The 21929-nt window shown below is 36.1% G+C and overlaps 1 protein-coding gene across 1 annotated transcript in view; it reads right to left on the bottom strand.

Moving 5' to 3' along the window:
* The window catches only part of ABCD3 (ATP binding cassette subfamily D member 3), a 63924-nt gene that overhangs the window by 30399 nt on the left and 11596 nt on the right, over window positions 1-21929 (bottom strand). The window contains exons 2-5 of the mRNA XM_007533989.3: window positions 15292-15325; window positions 13522-13620; window positions 8298-8386; window positions 1292-1361 (exon numbers count right to left, since the gene is read on the bottom strand). Of these exons, the coding sequence (XP_007534051.1) occupies window positions 1292-1361; window positions 8298-8386; window positions 13522-13620; window positions 15292-15325 (292 nt within the window). The remainder of the gene's footprint in view (window positions 1-1291; window positions 1362-8297; window positions 8387-13521; window positions 13621-15291; window positions 15326-21929) is intronic.

Here is a 21929-nt window from a genome sequence, read left to right as displayed (position 1 = left end):
TATACCAGCTAATGTCATTTTCCAAATTATTTCTAGAAACATCTTTACCACTCTTTGCCATCAGTACATTAAAATTATTTCACTGGGTGGGGGGTAGGTAGCATAATGGTTATGCAAAGAAACTTTCATGTCTGAGGCTCCAAAGTCCCAGGTTCAATACCCCACACCATCAGAAGCCAGAGCTGAACAAAAAAATTTATTTCAGAATTCCAAAATCATTCACATGCACAATAAATATTTTCTCTGCTAAACACTCGTGTTCTACTGAATCTCAATCTTTAAAATATATACTACTAGTCTCTATCTTTTATTTTAAAGAGACTACATAAAAACTAGATATGCCTATCTACAAGTTTAACTCTATCAAAATATTACACGTTCCTGGAGCTTTGATTCCCCAGAACCCCAGCCCACTAGGGAAAGAGAGAGGCAGGCTGGGAGTATGGATTGACCTGTCAACGCACATGTTCAGCAGGGAAGCAATTACAGAAGCCAGGCCTTTCACCTTCTGTATCCCACAATGACCGTGGGATAACTGACCTCTGGGATAACTCCCAGAGAGTTAAAAGAATAGGAGAGCTGTCAGAGGAGGGGATGGGATACGGAGTTCTGGTGGTGGGAATTGTGTGGAGTTGTACCTCTCTTATCCTAAGGTTTTGTCAGTGTTTCCTTTTTATAAATAAATAATAAAAATAAATAAATTAAATTAAAAAATAAAAATATGACACATTTTATAATTAATTTGATATTACAGTAAAGCTTTGCCTTACTACTACATTTATAATACTAAATTTGTTACAACACAGTAAAATAAGGATAAGAACCAAGTTAAAGAAAATAAATTATGTTCTAGATCAAACATTTGCCTTTATTTTTAATAACTTTAACTTAAACTACACTAATAATTCAAGCTGCTACTATATAGCCGAAGGCTTAGAGCAATGGTTGTCAACTAAGGTGGCCAGGACCTCCAGAATCTACAGGACACTTGGTTGGTAGTCTGGAGACATTTTTGATTGTCATCACTGGGAGAGGCATAATACTGCCATCTAGTGGGATGCTACTAAACCCTTCAGAAATACTGAGCTAAAGGTTTGAAACAGAAATCCACATACACTGACTGTCAGTTCAGCAGTGTAGTGCATGTGTGAGACCCCGAGATCATTCCTGGCACTTTAAAGATGCAAAAGGGTACAATAGCAAATATGAAATAGGAATTTAGTATCATAAATATGTAGTTAAGTAAGAAGCAAGTTCTTCCTTAACTAAAGATTTTAAAGAATACACTTACGAGAGGCATGGCAGCGATGAAGTTGAATAAATATTTCTTGAAATCTTTTCTGCTACGACCAATGATACCACTGCAAACCACCACATGCAATGCATTAGTTGCAAAAGAAGCAAAAGTTAACACTAAAAAAAATTCTGTAAAGCTAATCTTGGACAATTTTATTAAGTTAAAAGAACCAATAAGGAAAAAAAAAGAACCAATAAGAAAAAAAAAAACATTTTCTTACCTAATGTGTTTCTACTTTTTAAAATTGTATCATTTTAAAACATTTGCTGTGAAAATCACTCGACATCACTCGACAAATGACAAAAGAAGATTTAAAAAAAAAACAAAACAGGTTTTTTCTTAATAGGAAGGGGAGGAAAAAAAAAGCCAAGCTTTTAAAAAGCCTAAACTACCACGATGATTAGATTGTGAAACAACTTCATAGAGCCAGTGACAGACTACTGGAAATGGTTAAAATTAACAAGCACTTATTCTGTTATCAACACCTTTAGTCTCGCTTGCATGAAGTGGTAGGGAACTGGACTGAAATCGACAAACTTTTACTATCATGAGCAAGTACTTTAAGTTTTGTAGGATATAAGGTCTCTGTAACAACTACTTATCCTGCTATCACAGAACAAAAACATGCAAGAATGAGACTAGATACGCTCTAATATTGTACCAAAACAGATGGCCCTGTGGTTTTTCACCTGTTGGTCCTAGCTTGTTGGCCCTAAAACTAAGAGAAGCATCAGTGGCTCGATCAATGGGGTTCCTCAGGACCTCAGAGTGGGTCTGTAGATGTTCTGGATCCGTTAAAGCACTTCAACTGGGCCAGAGCCTCTTTTATCTGTTTCTAGTCTGCTCGACACATTCACCTGAATTTAAAATATGCATTAAGAATTTATTCAAAGTAAGGCCTCTGGAGCTAGAGAGAGAGCTCACTGAGGAGGGAGGGCATATGCTTTGTCATTTGGGCAGCCCAGATTTGAGTACCAATACCTTATGCTAAGTGCTATCGATGGCACTGGAGGAAGCCAGGCTCTCCCTTTCTCTATTTTTCTCTGTGACCTTGAGAAGTGAAATCATGCATGTACAAGGCCATGGCTCCATAAAAAAAAGGCCCCCACAACTTTTTTCAGAGTTGGTAAACCATTGTATTACCTGGCGAAGTACCTTTGGATAACATGCCAATCATTTACTGTAGAGATGTAGTTCATTTAATCACAACTTTCAAAACGAATTTACTACTTTTATTTATTTATTTATTTATTTATTTTTTACCAGAGCACTGCTCAGCTCTGGCTTATGGTGGTGCAGGGGATTGAACCTGGAACTTTGGAGCCTTGGGCATGAAGTCTTTATGTATAAACATTATGCTATCTACCCCCGCCCCCTTTACCACTATTTTCAAACATTATGTAAACATATTTTGAAAATTATTGCACTAAATGATCTAAACCTAGCTTCACATACACAAAAATAACTTGAATATAAATGCAATATTTCTACATGATAGTAGTTGTTTTTGAGGGGATAGGTAAACAAGGTCAAGAGACAATTTGTCTTCTTTAGAGAAGAAAAAAAGTGTTAAGTGAAGCTAATAAACACTTCTACCAAAGACCTTTTCAAAATTCTTAATGTATAGCTTGTGTATTCAAAGTCTCTCAGAGTTCTGTAGCATTTAACATCTCCCGAGATAGCTAAAAGGAAAAAAAATAAGGGGGGGGGGGACACATTTTGGGAAATGAAAATAGAATAATACAATAATATTCTAACTTTGATATAATTCCTAAAAAAGTTGAACTATAAAAAATTAAAACAGAATCACAAAAATGTTTACAGTGACAAGACTATCAAAGACAAAAAGTAATTAAAATAGTACCAAAAGTTGAGAGGTTTAAATTAAAATAGATTGAACCAAACTTCTTATATAAAGTGCTTTAGTGCTGCCCAAGCTGTGAGACACACAGTTACAGAATCTTGGTAAAGTGCATGCTATCAGTTAGCAATGGTTTACCATCGGAGTAGCAGCTATAAATTTTAAAAAAGGCTTCTTGAATAAAGTCTTATTTCTGTTTATCATTCCACTGTAGAAGAAAAATACCAATTAATAAAGAGTACAGGAGTCCTATATTACTGTATCTTTATAAAAAAAAGACAGTTTGGTCATTTTAAGTGCTGCTTATTGCCTAGTAGATGAAAATAAAACGTATCTCTTTTGAAAGATTTATTATTTTTTAGTTTGATAGGACAGAGAGAAATTGAAAGGGTTAAGGGAGAGAGAGAGAGGGAGAGAAAGACACCTGCAGCACTGTTTCACCATTCATGAAGTCTCCCCCCTGCACATGGAGACGAGGGTCCTGAATCAGGGCCCTTGCACATGGTGATGGCACCGCTAACCAAGTGCATCACCTTTTAGCCCTAAAAGAAAACATAGCTGAGGAGCATATTTTTTTCTCACCAGATATGGCACTTAAAATCATAAATAAAACCATTAATAAGAAAAAGATTCAATAATCACATAAAATAATGTAAATATATTCTCCAATTATACAAAGGATTCAAATTAAGTTGTTGATATAGCTCATAAGAACTTAGCAAGGGTAGGGAGATAGCATAATAAATATGCAAACAGACTCTGATGCTTGAGGCTCCAAGGTCCCAGGTTCAATCCCCTGTACCACCATAAGTCAGAACTGAGCGCTGTTCTGGTGGGGAAAATAAAAAAAATCTTAGCAGGGCTTAGGAGGTAACTCAGTGGTATAGCATATGCCTTGAGTGCTGAGGCCCTAGGTTTGATTCCTGGCACCACATAAAATGTGAGAGTGCTGCCATGTTTTTTCTCTGTCTTGCTAAATTAAAAACAAACAAGATTAAAATAATTAGAAATAAACAATAAAGCTGATATATATTAATTATATATTATCAATTGAAGTATGTAATATTTCAATTATATTTATGCTTAAGTTCTTAGAATTGCTAAAGGATTTGTGACGAGGACACAGACACATGGGATGAGGGGGGACGGGGACAGATTTTACCTTTAACCACCCTGAGGAGAACCAAAATATCAGTACCCTTAAATTGCCTCTAGAAAGTATCTTGGTATGGAGATTGGGTGGTGGGAATTGTGTGGCGTTGTACCCCTCCTACCCTATGGTTTTGTTAATTAATCCTTTCTTAAATAAAAAAAAATTAAATTAAAAAAAAAAAAAGTACCTTGGACTTTACGTCTAAGAACAAACAGGGATCAGAGACCAGTAAAGTCCCTAGAGTGCAAAGGTCAAAACAACAAACAAAAGAGCACAAAGGAAATAAAAACAATGAAAGTAGTCTAAAAAATTGCAAAAAGAATGGCTGTTATAAAAATAAGCACCCCTATAACAACTGGAAATAAAATTACAACTTCAGAATGAAGCTAAAAGAAAGCTTTCACAGTATTAAATAATGTTCAAAAAAATAATTTTCTTATATAAGCAAGAGGAAAATTGTAAGATAAAGATTCCAGAAAAAAAAAATTGAGGAAGAATTTCTTAACATAAAAATCTCTCAGAATATAATAAGGAATAAAATTCTAGACTAAAATAAAAGGAGCCTAACCTAGTTCCTAGAAGAATAAATGAAAAACAAAATTCACATCAACACTGAAAAAAGAAAAATCCCCAAACATTATATGTTTTTTTTACTAATCATAATTTTAAATAATCCTGAAAACCTTTGGGGGAGAGGGGCTGTAGTTCTACTTCTAAGGAAGGACAGTAAGTGTTTTTAACTTTGGCTATCCACTAGAATCTCCTGGGGCATTTCAAAAGTAATGACTAGTTGAATCTAACGAACTAAAAAATATCTCCAGGGGTAGGCCCAGGTAGTTCCAAAAATTCCACAGATGATCCTAATCACCCTGCAGCCAAGGTTGAGAATCACTGAGCTCAATGCTAGGCAATAAAGCCATACTTAAGACATTCTGATGAAAAATGATTCCCATCTTGGAATACACATATATACAACTAAGTGATCAAGTGTGAAAGTAGAAAACTTTATTAGCTCTACAGGATCTCAAAAATGTATTTCCCTTGTACCCTTTCTTGAAAAAGGATGCTTCTGTCAAAATAAGAAAATAAGTAAAATTTCTTTTTTTAAAAAAAGCCTATTTAATAGAGAAGAGAAATGAAATTCCCACCATCACAATAAAAACTAATTCATGGCCTAAAGTACAACCAACAAGAAACTAGTAAGATACCCTCTGCTCCATGGATAACAGATAAACATGAACATATTATCTGGTGTATTTGACCATATTATACCAGAGAAGATTCAACAGTGTCGTCAATATATGTGAGCTAAATTTAAAAGCATGCAAAAAAGTATAGCTACCGATAATGTAGCTTACCTTATCCTAGAAAACAGAACCTGCTGGCCTTATAAAAGATTTCTTTGTAAAACACTCTCCCAATAAAATTATTTTAAAAATGTAATCATAAGATATACTGAAAACTAACCTAAAAGTCACCCATATGTAAATCTAAAAACAAGGAAAGCTCTGATCTCCTGACTTTTTCTGTGCTGCCTCTTCTAACACTCCATAAAGCTTCCATTTGCTAAAAATCCCTCTGGAGCAGTAGTGCACTGATTATAAGACACAGTGGGCCCCAATTCATGACCTATTTCCCTTTGAATAAAGGGCAGCAATCTCATTTACTCAACTGTTTTGCCATGTGACATTAACAAAGCACACCATGTGGCACAAATGTCAAATTCACATAAATAATAAACTGCCTACTGTAGGTACCAGGAGACAGTTCATCATGTAAGGTGTGCACATTAACAACCTCAAGCTCCTGGCTTGGGTTTGAACCACAGCGCTAAACAGGTGCACTAAAGCACCAAGAAAAAGTCTGTGGATGGTGGATAGTATTATGGCATCTCTCCCTGTTTCCATCTAGAGAGTATATAAAAATAGGACTAGGTGTAGTGGGAATACACATGCATGAGATCCTGGTATCAGACAAGGAAAGTTAAAAAAAAACAAAACTATGATATAATAACACTGAAGATGAACATGGATATGGGGAGGAGGTTATTTTTCATTTTCTAAAGTAGGAAACGAATACATTGCCTCAAAGACTGAAAAATCTTGGAAAGTTAACACAAGCATATTATACTGAAATGCTGAGATAAGATGAAATAGTCAAAAGAACAGAAAACAAATGGCTTGGCAAATGGGATTACCAATGGGCTAACTGGGGCATAGAACTGATGTGTTTGTGATTAAAGTCTGTTTATTTGCCACTATGTCCATGCACTGGTTTTTAAGGGTGTGTGTATATATATATATATATATGATCTGGGACTAACCGTAGGTTTCAAAGAGACTTGTACTGAATACAAAAGACTATTCAGAAGTATACAGTTAAATTTCAAGCTTTAATCTCAGATGACCTTTATTCTTTTACATATGAACCATAAAGCATGCATAAAAGCTTTCTTCCTCTTCCTCAAATCCTTTTAGAAATAAATCAAAATCTGAGGGAGGAAAAAAGCCTCTTTGAAAATTTGGGAGCACTGAGGCTGAGTGGTGGCGCACTTGGTTGAACTCACATGTTACAATGCACAAGGCACCAGGTTCAAGCCCATGGTCCCCACCTACGGGGGAAACTTCGTGAGTGGTGAAGCAGGGCTGCAGGTGTCTCTCGCCCTTGCTATATCCCTATTTCTCTCAATTTCTGGCTGTCTCTATCCAATAAATAAATAAAGATAATTAAAAAAATGTAAAAAAAATTGAGGAGCACTTAAAAATTTTAAATACTATCATTCAAAAAGATAGATTATATATTGAGAACATTTTTAAACAAAATACTGGATGCTAGGAAACAGAATCCCAAGAAAAAGTTGTTTACCATGATACTCAAATTATTGTCATAAAAATATATTTATAAATAAATAAATATTAGTATTTTGTGTCAGAGATAGCTCATTGGGTAGGGAGCCCTATTCGCCATGACTGAGGCCTAGGTTCAAGCCCCAACACCACATATGAGATGTTAAAGCAGCAGCCAAAGTTCAAATGCTGTGGTATCATAGTCTATCTCAATGAAAAAGTGATCCCAAGCAGCGGAACTGCCCATGTCTAAGACCCAACCTCCATAAGTTAATTAATTAGAAAGTAATATCCCAACTGCTAATTTTAATTTGTTATTTAAAATTATCAGTAATACACATAATGTATAAAGAATAAAAAACCTAAGACACTAACTTCAGAAACTGAAATATCTAAGAATTTTTTACTATTCTATTAAAGATTCTCAAAATGGAGCTTTACCCAGAGCCCTGCCCCACTAGGGAAAGAGAGAGACAGGCTGGGAGTATGGATCGACCTGTTAACACCCATGTTCAGCAGTGAAGCAATTACAGAAGCCAGACCTTCAACCTTGTGCATCCACAATGACCTTGGGTCCATACTCTCAGAGGGTTAAAGAATAGGAAAGCTATCAGGGGAGGGGTTGGTATACAGAGGTCTGGTGGTGGGAATTGTGCGGAGCTGTACCCCTCTCATCCTATGGTTTTGTCAATGTTTTCTTTTTATAAATTAAAAAAAAAAAAATTAATTAAAAAAAAAAGATTCTCAAAATGATTCCTTAGATTTTCAGCTTTACTATTTTCCTCCAAATTATCTCATTAATTTCAGACACTGAACTTAGTGGTTTTCTTTGACCTCACTAAGGCATTTACTTTATCACATTTAAACTTTTTTGCTCCCAAGCCCTTTATAAACTGCCAGTTTGTCAGGGCTGGATACTGAGTCACTCTTGTTTACCAGAATGTCCCTATCACTGTGAGCATAGCACCTGGCACACAGGAGACACACAATAAATATCTGCTAATTAATTGAACAAAAATATGATTTAACTCAAGTATTTACACTTATTTAAAATCTATGTCTTGCCTATTTAAGATGATGCTTAAGTACGAGACAAGTCAGTATTTCACACATATAAGAGGAAGGTAAATAGAGAAGTACCTTTCAATCAGTGTCCCATTTTGAATCATCCAAACATCACAATATGTTCGAGACACCAGCATAACAGCAATTAGAATCAAGTAACCTGTCTAAAATAAACCATGTATAGTAAATTTAGGAAATGCATTTTTAGAAAGTTAAAAAAAAAACATTATCTTGGTAGATTTTATTAAAGATTTAATCTAGCTTTAATATAGTTGGCCGGAATTTTACTTATAGGCAATTTTTAAAAGAATTTAAATATATAATACATACATGGAAAAGGCTTGATTATTTAATCCAACTTTCCCATTCAGAATTCAAATGAATCCCAGGCAGGTCAAAATTACTTTCATAAAATTGGTAAAAAATAAAACTAATGGTGTTAGAGTTTATATTACCTAAATCATGGTATATTGTATCTCATGCAACTCTAATAAAAAATTATTATAGCTGTCAATATCAACTACCAACTATATACAGTTAAGCAGCAAGTACAGAAAACTAAAATTTTGCTTAAGTAGAATAAATCTGGTTCAGTTTGTTAGAAAAATACCTAATACTGTCCTTGCCCTTGAGGACTTTCAACTGAGTGATTTATGGGAAAATTACACATAAAAATAAGAAAACAAGGGGCTGGGCAGCGGTGTACACAGTTGAGCACACACATTACCAAGGCTCTAGATTCAAGGCCCCAGTCCCCACCTGCAGGGGGAAGGGGAAAGTTTCACAAGCAGTGAAACAGTGCTGCGGGTGTCTCTCCCTTCTCTATCTCTCTGTCCTTCTCGATTTCCCTCTGTCCTATCAAATAAAAGAAAAAAATTAATGGCCATGGGGAGCAGTGGATTCATCATGCAGGTACCAAGTACTGAGTTGGGGAGGGGAGACAAGCAGAGGAGGGGAACAGATGACTCTAAGTAAGCATATTTGCATTACTTCATTACAGATGAATAGAATGGGGAGGAAGTCTGCGATACAAAATAGGGTTATGACATTAGAAATACAGAACAAGCAAAACAAACGAGAGGATGAGGACTATACCCTTAAAAGGATGAAGGGTTTAATGAAATATATGAGCTGTTACATGAATCAGCAGAATTCTATAGACAGCAGAATAAAAGTAATATAAAATTATCTCAAACTTCTGAGTAGACCAAAATACTAAAAAGCATTATTTAAGAGAACACAATTTGGGTAAAATGCTACTGTAGAGGAGAAAGGATGAAAAGCTGAGTGACTGAGTCTTGTCATCTCTCTGTAGGAAATAAGACTCCCCTCCAATTACCAACACATACACATTCAAAGGTGACCTTAAACTTTTCTCAACTGAAATAATTTAACAGTAACACGAAAGCTAAAGCCAAAGAAGAGAGGATGCAGCTGGGAGATATCTGCTGGACAATGTGTTTAATTTTAAAGGTATAGGGGAGTAGAGCAGTAGCTCTGCATATTAAGCACAAAGTACAAGGACCAGCTTAAGGATCCCGGTTTTAGTACCCGGCTCCCCACCTGTAAGGGAGTCACTTCACAGGCGGTGAAGCAGGTCTGCAGGCATCTATTTTTCTCTCTCCCTCTCTGTCTTCCCCTCCTCCATTTCTCTCTGTCCTAACAACAACGACATCAATAACAACAATAATAACTACAACAACAATAAAAAACAACAAAGGCAATAAAAAGGAAAATAAATAAATTTTAAAGGTATAGGACTGAGGGGACACCACACTGTTACTTATATAATTCTGGGAAAACAGTTTTTCTTTTAAAAGGGTGAACATACTAGAAATACCAATATCTTTGTAAGTGGAAGATGTGGTACAGAGTCATAAACACAGCAATAATAAATAAAGTCATAAGAAAAGGTCTGTATAATTTAACTATGACACTTGCTACCCCAGTGTTTGCCCAATTTGGGGGCAGCAAGGAAGACACTATCTTTCCATCCTATCTCACCATCTCAAAGTTACAAATTCAGCTGATAATCCAAGAGCCTATTAATTATACTAAAAGCTGTATATCATTTTAGCTGTGTTATCTTTTCATTCAGACTTATATACTGTTTCAATCCTAAATTAATCATTTGAAGCATAAAGGTTACTAGATAAAAATAGTTTTCCTTCATATTTCATGTGCTAGGTTTAATTTTTAATTAAATAAGTGCCAACGTAATTTGTCTTACTTTCACAAAATCTGGCAAAATTTTATTACTGACAGTCCTAAAATGACTTTAACGCAAAAGATGTCTACAGAATAAACACTATTCTGGGAGTCGGGCGGTAGCGCAGCTGATTAAGCAAAAGCTCAAGGACCAGTGCAAGGATGCCGGTTGGAGCCCCTAACTCCCCACCTGCAGGGGAGTCGCTTCACAGGTGGTGAAGCAGGTCTGCAGGTGTCTATCTTTCTCTCCCCCTCTGTCTTCCCCTCCTCTCTCCATTTCTTTCTGTCCTATCTAACAACGACGACATAAATAACAACAATAACTACAACAACAATAAAAAAAAAAGGGCAACAAAAGGGGAAAATAAATATAAAAAAAGAATAAACACTATTTCATTTTTTTATTGTTTCATGAGATATGTCAGAAACTAAAAATCCACCATGATTTAGGCAACCCCTTACCTTATGTGTATGATCAGTTCTATATCCATAAGTGGTATTTTCACTTCCCTACTTCAAAAATAAATTAATATTTCTATTCTCATCTTAATCTGTGATTGCTATGGGAATTTATTTCACTTTCTTGAACTAGGGTTAAACTTGGATTTTTTTTTACCTAAAAGGTGATCCACTAAATGATTCTATAGCATGAATTAGAGGTTTGTCATGTTAGGCAAATTAACCTCCCTTAGTAACTTCCAGATTGATCAATGTCTCACACCCATTTTATACTCAGAAAAGCGAGGCAAAATAGATGAGTAGTAAGCTGGTGACTGACTGGTTATGGGTAATATGAATATTTCTAGGCAAGCTTATACTCAAGTAAGGATTCTTCAAAATCAGTTAAGTTCCAGAATGAAATAGTGATTAGTTATGTCCTAAGTATCATGGGAGAACTTAACAAAGAAGATAGTGAACATTAAACTACTTCCTATGGCTGATTGTCACAGACGTGATGTACTCAGAGCATGAGAATATGATTATAAAACAGCAAAAAAGTATCTAAGCAAATGGTATTAAAAGGAAAGTCAAAATCAAGTTGTGGTTTACCCTATTGGGGAAAAAATGTTTTTTTTTTCTAATTTTATTTGTTTATTGGATAGAGACTGCCAGAAACTGAGATGGTAGGGGGAGATAAGAGACGTAGAGAGATAGAGACACCTGCAGCATTGCTGTACTACTCACAAAGCTTTCCCCCTGCAGGTGAAAAGGAAAAAAAAAAATTATTATAGCTTTAGAAAGAACAATAGCTAGAAAACAATAAACAATTACAGAACTCTTGAAATAGGTTATCCTTTTCTTGTTTTTAATAGATTATAAGCCTTATATTTTAAAAATTGAACTAAATACTATAAGGCATTTTTAACAAAAAAAGAGGGAGGGGTGTTTTAAGTGAGACTAATCACAAAAAGAATTATTAGAAGGAAATAGTAGGAGCTGAGCAGTGACACACATGATTGAGCACACGTTACAACATAACGTGTAAGGATCCAGGTTCATGAATGGTGAAACAGTGCTGTAGGTGTCTCCCTTTCTCTTTCTCTCTCTATCACCCTTCCCTCTCAATTTCTCCCTGTCAAATCAAAAAATAAATTAACTAAAAAATAAAATACTCTAAAAGGAAAGAGAAACAGTCAAATGTGATGCCATTTCTAATTGTATAAAAGGAAAATACTATGGTGATTACAGGTTGATTTCATCATAATTTGAAACACATATTAAGTAATGATAAAGATGATCTCAATAAAAGGACAAAGGAAGGGACAGTATAATTTTACTTCTACAACCAGATCACTTCCTGAAAACACTTGAAAGAGTTTAGAAAGCATTTCAGTATTTTAATTTAATCAAATATAGAGAAACAACTCTTCTTTTCTTTGATTATCATCTCAATATAGTAAAACAAAGGTCTGTCTTATTAAACTTAATCTTGTTTTCATTACTAATATTTCATTAACATTTAACAACACTATTAGAATAATTTTACTAGGGCTTGAGAACTATCATAATGATTATGCAAAAGACTTTCATGCCTGAGGCTCCAAGGTCCCAGTTCAATTCCAAACCCCTATAACGTCTCTCTCATTCTCTCTCCCACATCCCCTCTCTCCCTCTCCCTCTGTGAATCTCTTTCATTAAAATAAATAAATATTAAAAAAAAAAAAAAGAAGAGTTTCATTGAAGAACTCTATTGTTTCACATAAAATACAATGAAGTAAAAATGTTGCTGGGCTGGGAGTATGGATCCACCAGTCAATGCCCATGTTCAGCAGGGAAGCAATTACAGAAGCCAGACCTTCCACCTTTTGCAAGCCACAATGACCTTGGGTCCATACTCCCAGAGGGATAAAGAATAGGAAAGCTATCAGGGGAGGGGATGGGATATAGAGATCTGTTGGTGAGAATTGTGTGGAGTTGTACCCCTCCTATCCTACGGTTTTGTTAATGTCTCCTTTTTAAAATAAATAAATTAAAAAAAAATTTGCTGGGAGTACGAATCAACCTGCCAATGCCCATTTTCAGTGGAGAAGCAATTACAGAGGCCAGACCTCCCATCTTCTGCACCCCATAATGGCCATGGGTCCATGTTCCCAGAGGGATAAAGAATAGGAAAAGCTTTCAAGGGAAGGGATGGGATACAGAGGTCCTGATGGTAGGAATTTGTGGAAATGTACCCCTCTTATCCTATGGTCTTGTCAAAATTTCCATTTTATGAAATAATTTTTTTAAATGAATAAGTACAGAACGGGAAAACAGTAAATTAAAAAAAAATTTGATGAGAAAAATTACGGCACTAAACAGTAGTGATAGCAAACTAGCATAGTGGTTTATACAACACAGTTTTATGCCTGAGGCACCAGAGATCACAGGTTCAACCTCCACTACTACCACAAAGCAGAGCTGAGCAATGCTCTGGTAAAACAGTACTAATGACAAGACAAAGACTTGGAAGACAAAAATTCAGTAGTAGGCACTGCCTGTACAGAAAATATCTGATCTGTATAATTTTTAAAAGCTTTTATAATTTTAACATTCTAAACTCATATAACCTTAAGAATTGAACAGAACTTCATAATTTCATAAAGCTTACCTCTTTGCAAAATGTCCTTGGGACCATGATTTTCAGAATCCTAGTGAGCCTTGAAAAAAACACCTTGTCCACCATAGCTCGCTCTTTTTTTCCCTCTTTCTACATGAAAAAACAAACAGACTTTTAAGATGGCTAGGATGAATCAAAAACAAACAATAAGCACATTTCAACTAAGTCAATATAAACAATTGTCAAGATGGATACTGGACTTAGCAAACAGACTTGCAAGGCTCTTCATACTCTAATATGCTTTCAAGAAAATAATAACTCCAAAATGATAAGTTTGAACTTCTGAAGTCATATATACAGTAAAATGTAAACTACCAAAAACTACCTTTTAGAAATAAATCCTTAAGTATTCCTGCACATATGTTAGAATACATAAATATGATGGGATTCTGTTTGGTAATAAAGATAATTGAAATTCTGATACATTCAACAACATAGATGAGTCTTGAAAACATAGTATTAAATGAAAGATACCAGTCACAAAAAGCCACCACATATTACATTATTCTATTAATATGAAATATTCAGAATAGGCAAACTAACAAACATAAATGTAAACTCATCATATGGATTGACCTGTTAATGCCCATGTTCAGCAGGGAAGCAATTTACAGAAGCCAGAACTTCCACCTTCTGCATCCCACAATGACCTTGGGTCCATACTCCCACAGAGTTAAAGAATAGGAAAGCTATCAGGGGAGGAGATAGGATACTGAGTTCTGGTAGTGGGAATTGTGTGGAGTTGTACCTCTCTTATCCTATGGCTTTGTCAATGCTTCCTTTTTATAAATAAAAAAATAAAAATAAAAATAATGTAAACTCACTAATGGTTAGGAGAGGGTCATAGGGGTCAATGCTAGTGGGTACAGCAGATGAGAATTTTCTAAAATTAGCTGTTAAAGGCAGAGAATTCTGTGAATATAATAAAACCAATAAACTGTAACTTAAAAATGGGTTATAAAGTACATAAATTATATCTGATTAAAGCTGTTATGAACTTAAGAATGCTGGTGTATGGGCTCGTCAACAGCTCATCACACAGATCTCATAAAATCTACTCAATGTTAACAGCACCATGGCTGAAAAAGTAAATGAAACATTAGGCTGAATTTTACCAATACTACTGATACATTCTGTATTTTTCAGAACATGTCAGATGACTGTGCTCTATTTTAATCATAATGTCGAGAGAAACTAATACAGATACAAAGGAATGCATACAGAGTTGAAGAAACCATGTCACATGTAAAAAAGAATAAGGGTCAGTGCCTAGCTAAAAAAGAAAAGACTCAGAAGATACAGCTATCTTCAAATACATGGTTGAATTGAGAAAACAGGCCAGTGTTGCCACAGAAGAACAGATTCAATTAATAAGAGGCGAGGGGGTGGGAGGAGGTAACCTCGTGGTGAGCTGATTAATATAGTTGTGACTATCTCCTCCTATTTCTCTCCATCAAGGGAAGAGATTCAATTACAACTATTTGGGAGCCCTATTTCAGAAAGAATTCCTAGAATACTATGTAGTGAGCTAAAGGACTGGGGAGATAAGTCAGTCTGTTACAGTACAGAAGTTGAATGGCTAAAGTCACCTTATGTCAGCAGTGAAACTATAAGAAAGTATAAGAACTGTAAGTAAATTACAAAGCCTAATTTTTTTAAAGGTAACATTTAAGTTCTCTTCTGTTCTAAAAATCTATTTTCTCCTATTTTAAAAGTATATACCAAATGCATGAAGTCCCAAGAGTTGATAATTTAAATTACCTCATTGCTCTGTAGTTGTTTTCCACTTTTCTTACTGCAGAGAAAAAGAGAGTTTTATTTGTAAAATGTTTCCACCATAAAAATTATTTTGAGGTAACATATATGCTCAACCAGATGCGACACCACCTTCTCCCAATGCTACCATGATGCCAACTGACTTCCCCAGGGCAGATGACCTCACCAATGTGTCCTAGAGCCCTGCCTCCCCAACCCCCTGCCCCACTAGGGAAAGAGAGAGACCAGCTGAGAGTATGGACCCATCTACCAACACCCATGTTCAGCAGGGAAGCAATTACAGAAGCCAGACCTTCCGTCTTCTGTACCCCATAATGATCCTGGGTCTATACTCCCAGAGATATAAAGAATAGGAAAGCTTTCAAGGGAGGGGATGGGATATAGAGTTCTGGTGGTGGGAAATGTGTGGAAGTATACCCCTCTTATCCTTTGGTCTTGACATTATTTCCATTTTATAAATAAAATTTTTTTAAATTATTTTAAGGTATCAATAGGATATTCCAAACATATTTCTTATTTTTCATGTAATACAGAGATAGAATGTATTAAATAAAAGTCTAGATATAAAGTAATCAATTACCTACTATTAAGTAGCAGGTTAATATGCTAGTAATAATATAACTATTTTATAAATTCTCCCATGGAGAGGTGAAGTCTACATTTCCATTCCTGAAACAAGGTTTGACCACATGAACCGTTTTGGCCAAAGGAATTATTAGCAAGTAAAATACAGGCAAGAGCTTGCAGGGGGGTGGGAGATAGATAGCATAATGGTTATGCAAAGAGACTCTCATGCCTGAGGCTCCTAAATCCCAGGTTCAATCCCCTCACCACAATATGCCACAGCTGTGCAGTGCTCTGGTGTTTCTATGTCTTTCTCTCTCTGCACCTCTTTCAAAAATAAAATAAATTAAATACTTTAAAAAATAAAAAATAAACTATAAAAAAAGTGTTTGAAAAAATGTTTGCTCACTGAGCTCTCTCTCACAACTGAAAATCTTTTCCAAGCTGTATGAACAATTTCAAGCTTGTTACCTAAAGAATAAGAGGCCAAGTACTATGTCCATGTTATAAATTAAGAAAACAGTTTGGAAAAGAATAAGTGTGAAGTCATGCCACTCAAGACAGTTAATCTGGCACTTAATCCAGACGTCCTCCCTAAACAACCTAATATCCAGTCCTAGGTTCTTTTCAGAACACTACAATGAGACCCTATTTTTTAAATTAATTAATGACTGCATTTTAAAATCTTGTTTGGCCAGTATTTCCCTCTAGTAAATTACCTCCATAAGATCAATAGTTACTGCAGATTGGTTTATAAAAAGTAGAGGTAAAATGGTGTTTGGAGTATCAAATATTTACTAAGGATGAACCTCTGAAGGGAAGGTGGAAGAAGCAAGTTTGTGCAGTATTCAAACTATGATGCAGGCCCAGCAAAATTTCAGCCAATCAACTGGGGAAACCTGATGCAAGTATTTATTACCCATCAGAACGCATGGAGAGGTCTTTATAGCCCTCCTTTGCTCAGTCTGCAAATCCATCCTGCCATAGGGGGATTAAGGTGTTGAGGAAGGTGGCTGGGTAGTCAGTCATACCCTTATAGTCTCCAGAGCTAGACAGCAAGCCTCTCTTTGAAGAAGTCTGGGTAGCACATGGCTGCATTCACTACAGGAATCATATATTACTATATACAAACATCTAGTTAAATTTTAACAATCTACAGAATGAGGGCTGGGGAGATAGTACAATGGTTATGCTTAAGACTTTCCTGCCTAAGGCTCCAAGGTCCCAAGTTCCCTGTAGCACATAAGACTGAGCTGAAGTATGCCAGTCTCTTGCCCTTATTAAGCTTTTGCAGTCCTTGCTTTGATAAGGTTATCTTTGGAGTGAGTGAGAGAACTGTAAATAGGAAGTAGGTGAGGAGGGTATCTAAGTGGACACTATTTCATTAAGAACTTGATACAGACTATTGTGTACTTTTGCTTTCAGGTATATATTTTGCCCAAATTTATGGATATATGTGAACATATGCTCTATATTACAGGACCTGGTCTATATCTAGGCTTTGGGATTTTGTTAGAAAGTCAATCACCTGGAATGGAATTAGAGAATACCATGAAAGGAAAGGTCTCACCCAAGTAATGAGGGTGAAGGGTTGACATTCCATGCCTGATGTCTCTGGACACAGTCTGAAGTGAAGCATGCTGAGGTGGTACTCACTGTGTTGATTAGGTTGGGATCAGCAGATGGGATATCATTTGGTATGAATTGAGAGAAGCAGGCAGGAAAGTGAGCCCCACCCCAGCGCTTCCAGGACTGGGGGAAATATAGGCTCTGTAGAGGAAGCGGGAGGTTCCTGGTGTCTTAGGGTTTTAGGAGGACAACAGCTAGTTATTGCTATAATCACATTGTTTGGCAATTGGATTAACTTTGAAAAATCCCTTTGTTAGGATTTGCTGTATCATACACACCATCACCATAATTTATGTCCTTTCACATTATTTGTATATAGCTGTGCCACCGGTTGCTTCTGTTCTCCCTCATCTAAGCTTATTTTAAGAGAGTCAATATATCAAAGACTCAGCCTATGTATTAAAAAGACTCAGTCTGTGATATAAAAGTTTTAAGACATTCAATTTTCCCCTCATATTAATTAAAGAGTGATTTATATGACTACAAATTGATAAGAGTCTACATAAACACCATTCTCACGACCAAAAGACTGAGTCCCACTCCACTCCCCTTCCCCCCCCCCACTTCCCGCCCCATGAAGCTGAACATCCACCCTCACCCTCTACCCAGGGATTTTACTTTGGTGCCCTACTACAAATTTAGTCAGATCCTGCTTTTAGTTTTCCTTTCTGTTATTCTTTCTCAACTTCTTTTTTAATATTTTTATTTATTATTTATTTTCCCTGTTGTTGCAGTTATTATTGTTAGATAGGACAGAGAGAAATGGAGACAGGAGGGGAAGACAGAGGGGGAAGAGAAAGATAGACACCTGCAGACCCTGCTTCACCACCTGTGAAGTGACCCCCCTGCAAGTGGGGAGCCGGGGATTTGAACCAGTATCTTTATGCCAGTCCTTGCGCTTTGCACCACCTGAGCTTAACCCGTATAATATGTATGTGAATGTGCCATGTTATTTTCATTGACTACCTTAATTTTTAGAATTTTGTGTTAAAATAATTAATAAATTGTTCCATCAACATATTAAGACATTTTTCTAGGACTTATTTTATTTTTGTTTTTAACAGAGCATTGCTCAGCTCTGACTTATGATGGTGCAGTGGACTGAACCTGGGACCTAGGAACTTTAGGCACAAAAGTCTCTTTGTATAATCACTATGCTATCTCCCCCACTCCCATCAACATATTAATAATTAACACTTTTTCTAATCTCTTTATTTCACTGCTCATGAAGCTTCCCCCTTCAGGTGGGGAAATGGAGTGGGGCTTGAACGTGGGGCCTAGAGCATAGTGATGTGTGTATTCATTGGGCGCACTGCCACCCAGCCCCCCAATGTACAATTTCTATTCAAGTCAGGTTGGGAGTTATCAGTAGTAGAGAGAGCAGGAGCTGTGACTGGGACATACAGAAGGCCTTGGGGAGGGCTGACAAAGATTTTTTTTTTCTGGATTTGTAGTATAATATACAACAAAAAGTTTTTTAAATCTTAGCATATTTCACCATGACCATAGTAATAAAGTTTTAATTATGTCAATCTAAAATTTCAAGAAGCAATCAAAAAACAAAAGCATGTTTACTTGGAATCAGAATATTGTATTTCAGAGTATAAAGATTCAGGAAGAAGACAAAGAGAGATTAAAATCAGGGAATTTTACAAGAGGAGAAGAGGAAGATGAGGTGCTTGGAAAAAAAGAGTTGATTAGTATTAACAAGTTTCAACTATTCTTGACCATACACAGTTGGCTACTGAGTCAGTCCATCCTCTGACAAAAGTTCATAGTCATCAGTTTTTGTAATCAAGATATCCAGCCTGATCATTTTTCAAATAAGGATTTGTGAAACTGCATTTTGGTTCAGTCCAAAGATCTCTGATCCAACTCAAACAAGAAAGACTATGCCATTTCTCTGTAATGGCTGACCAGTACCATTTTTAAAAATGGCTCCAGATATGTCAACTTTTCACAGTACAGTAAGATTTTAACAATTCACTTTCAATGTAATGACTATTTTATTCCTAAATAAACCCTCAGTTATTTTGAATCTACACCATCTGATGGATCTAACTAAAATTTTTTTATTCTGTCTTTAATCTTGCACTAAATTAATTCAGACTGAAGAACTCTTATAATCAGATACCATTTTCATCTTTCTGATTTCTCAACAGCAAAATGAAAATAGAACATTTTAAAAAGACTGTTGTAAGGGTTAAGTATAAAATATGTAGGACAAGTCTTAAAATATGCTATGTAGGGAGTCGGGCTGTAGCGCAGTGGGTTAAGCGCAGGTGGCGCAAAGCACAAGGACCGGCATAAGGATCCCGGTTTGAACCCCGGCTCCCCACCTGCAGGGGAGTCGCTTCACAGGCAGTGAAGCAGGTCTGCAGGTGTCTATCTTCCCCTCCTCTCTCCATTTCTCTCTGTCCTATCCAACAACGACAACAACAATAATAACTACAACAATAGAACAACAAGGGCAACAAAAGGGAATAAATAAATAAAATAAATATAAAAAAATATGCTATGTAGTACTCAATAAATAGTTAATAGTAATATCTCCAGCTTCGTATTCTTGCATTGCCTTCTTCTTAACTGGTAAGTCAGTTTATTCCATGCCTTTACTCATACTGTTTTTCCTTCCTAGAATGCCTTTATTTATTTATTTATTTTCCCTTTTGTTGCCCTTGTTTTTTATTGTTGTTGTAGCCATGATTTGTTCATTGTTGAATAGGACAGAGAGAAATGGAGAAAGGAGGGGAAGACAGAGAGGGGAAGAGAAAGAGAGACACCTGCAGACCTGATTCACCGTGAAGTGACTCCCCTGCAGGTGGGGAGCCAGAGGCTCGAACCTGGATACTTAAGCCAGTCCTCGCGCTTCGTGCCACATGCACTTAACCCGCTGCACTACAGCCCGACTCCCTCTAGAATGCCTTTTATCCCTTAGCAAAATATTACATATTTCTTCAGGATAGGTCCAGATGTTAAAACTTCCCACATAACAACCAGAATTATCACATTTCCAACTTAGAGCTAACCTCCCACAGAATTTCGTTCCTAGACAGGAAACACAAAGCAGAACTTGAACTGGAGTTGGTGTATTGCACAAAAGTTAAGACTATGGGGTTGGGGGTGGGGGGAGTCAAGTCCTGGAACATGATGGCAGAGGAGGACCTAGCCGGGGCTGAATTGTTATGTGGAAAGCTGAGAAATGTTACACATGTACAAACTACTCTATTTTATTATTGACTGTAAACCATTAATCTTCCAATAAAGAACTTTAAAAATTATTTTGTTTCCACAAGCCTAGTCATACTGAATTATACACATTTCCTATATATTTGCATTTCCAAGAGAATCTGGGATCTCAAAGTCTAGCTTACTGCATACAACAAACACAGGACAGAACTCTGCTAGAAAGTGTTTGGGCTGGGCAACAGCACAACGGTTGAGCACACCTGTGCTTTTGAAGCAGGGCTGCAGATGCCTTTCTTCCTCCCTCCCTATCTCCCCTTTCCTTTTCAATGTCTGTCTCTATCTATACAATAAATTTTTAAAATGTTCTATTTCCTCCAACAATGACATTTTCTCCAGTAGAGGGAGGAGGAGTAGTTATTTTACTGAACTGGCAAAAAATAATAATACAGAAATGTATCCACTCACTAATAATTAACTTGAAGACTGCTTAACATAAAAAATTGATGTCATAACATTTATTGTGTCCTACATTTGCTTCCCACCTCCACCCACACTCCTTTACCAATCAACACTTAGGGGGCTGAGGGGCAAGTGAATCCTATAGTTGACATCCTAAATATAATTACCTCATGCTACAAAATGAAGTCATAGGTAGAGAACAGTTTTTTTTATTCTAACCATACTTACTAAAGTAAAATAAGTTTACAGGATCATTCATTTTCCTTCTGAGGAAAAACTGTGACTCGCTAATTACTTCACTGATTTAAGAACATATACAAGTATGTTTTAAATAGTGACATGCACTGACACAAGAGAAACAACATGCTTATTAAAATGGACAATTATTTTCCTATAAAAGTTGCCTCATTCCATATAGTGCATTTCTTTTTAATACCAATCAATAATCTCTTACACTGAGTGAATTATATATATTCAGTGCTCAGTAGCCAGGTTTCACATCCACAGAACCAAACCAATTACAAGTCAAAAACACCTATGTGTAGTTAGTACTATGGTGGTTGCCTCTGAACTAAATAGACATTGTTATTCCCCACAATACAGGATAACCACTATTTGCGTGGCTTTTACATTTTATTAGCTATTAAAGTAACCTAGATAGTGCACAAGAGTGTATGTGGAGCTTATATGGAAATACCATGCCATTTTGTATAAAGGTCCTGAGTCTTTCTATAGATGTCTAGTTCCGGGGGGTGGGGGGGGGATGACAAATTACATTTATG

Source organism: Erinaceus europaeus, chromosome 11 (assembly GCF_950295315.1).
Source record: "Erinaceus europaeus chromosome 11, mEriEur2.1, whole genome shotgun sequence".
In the NCBI taxonomy this organism is placed as follows: domain Eukaryota; kingdom Metazoa; phylum Chordata; class Mammalia; order Eulipotyphla; family Erinaceidae; genus Erinaceus; species Erinaceus europaeus.
This window is presented reverse-complemented; position numbering and strand designations above follow the sequence as displayed.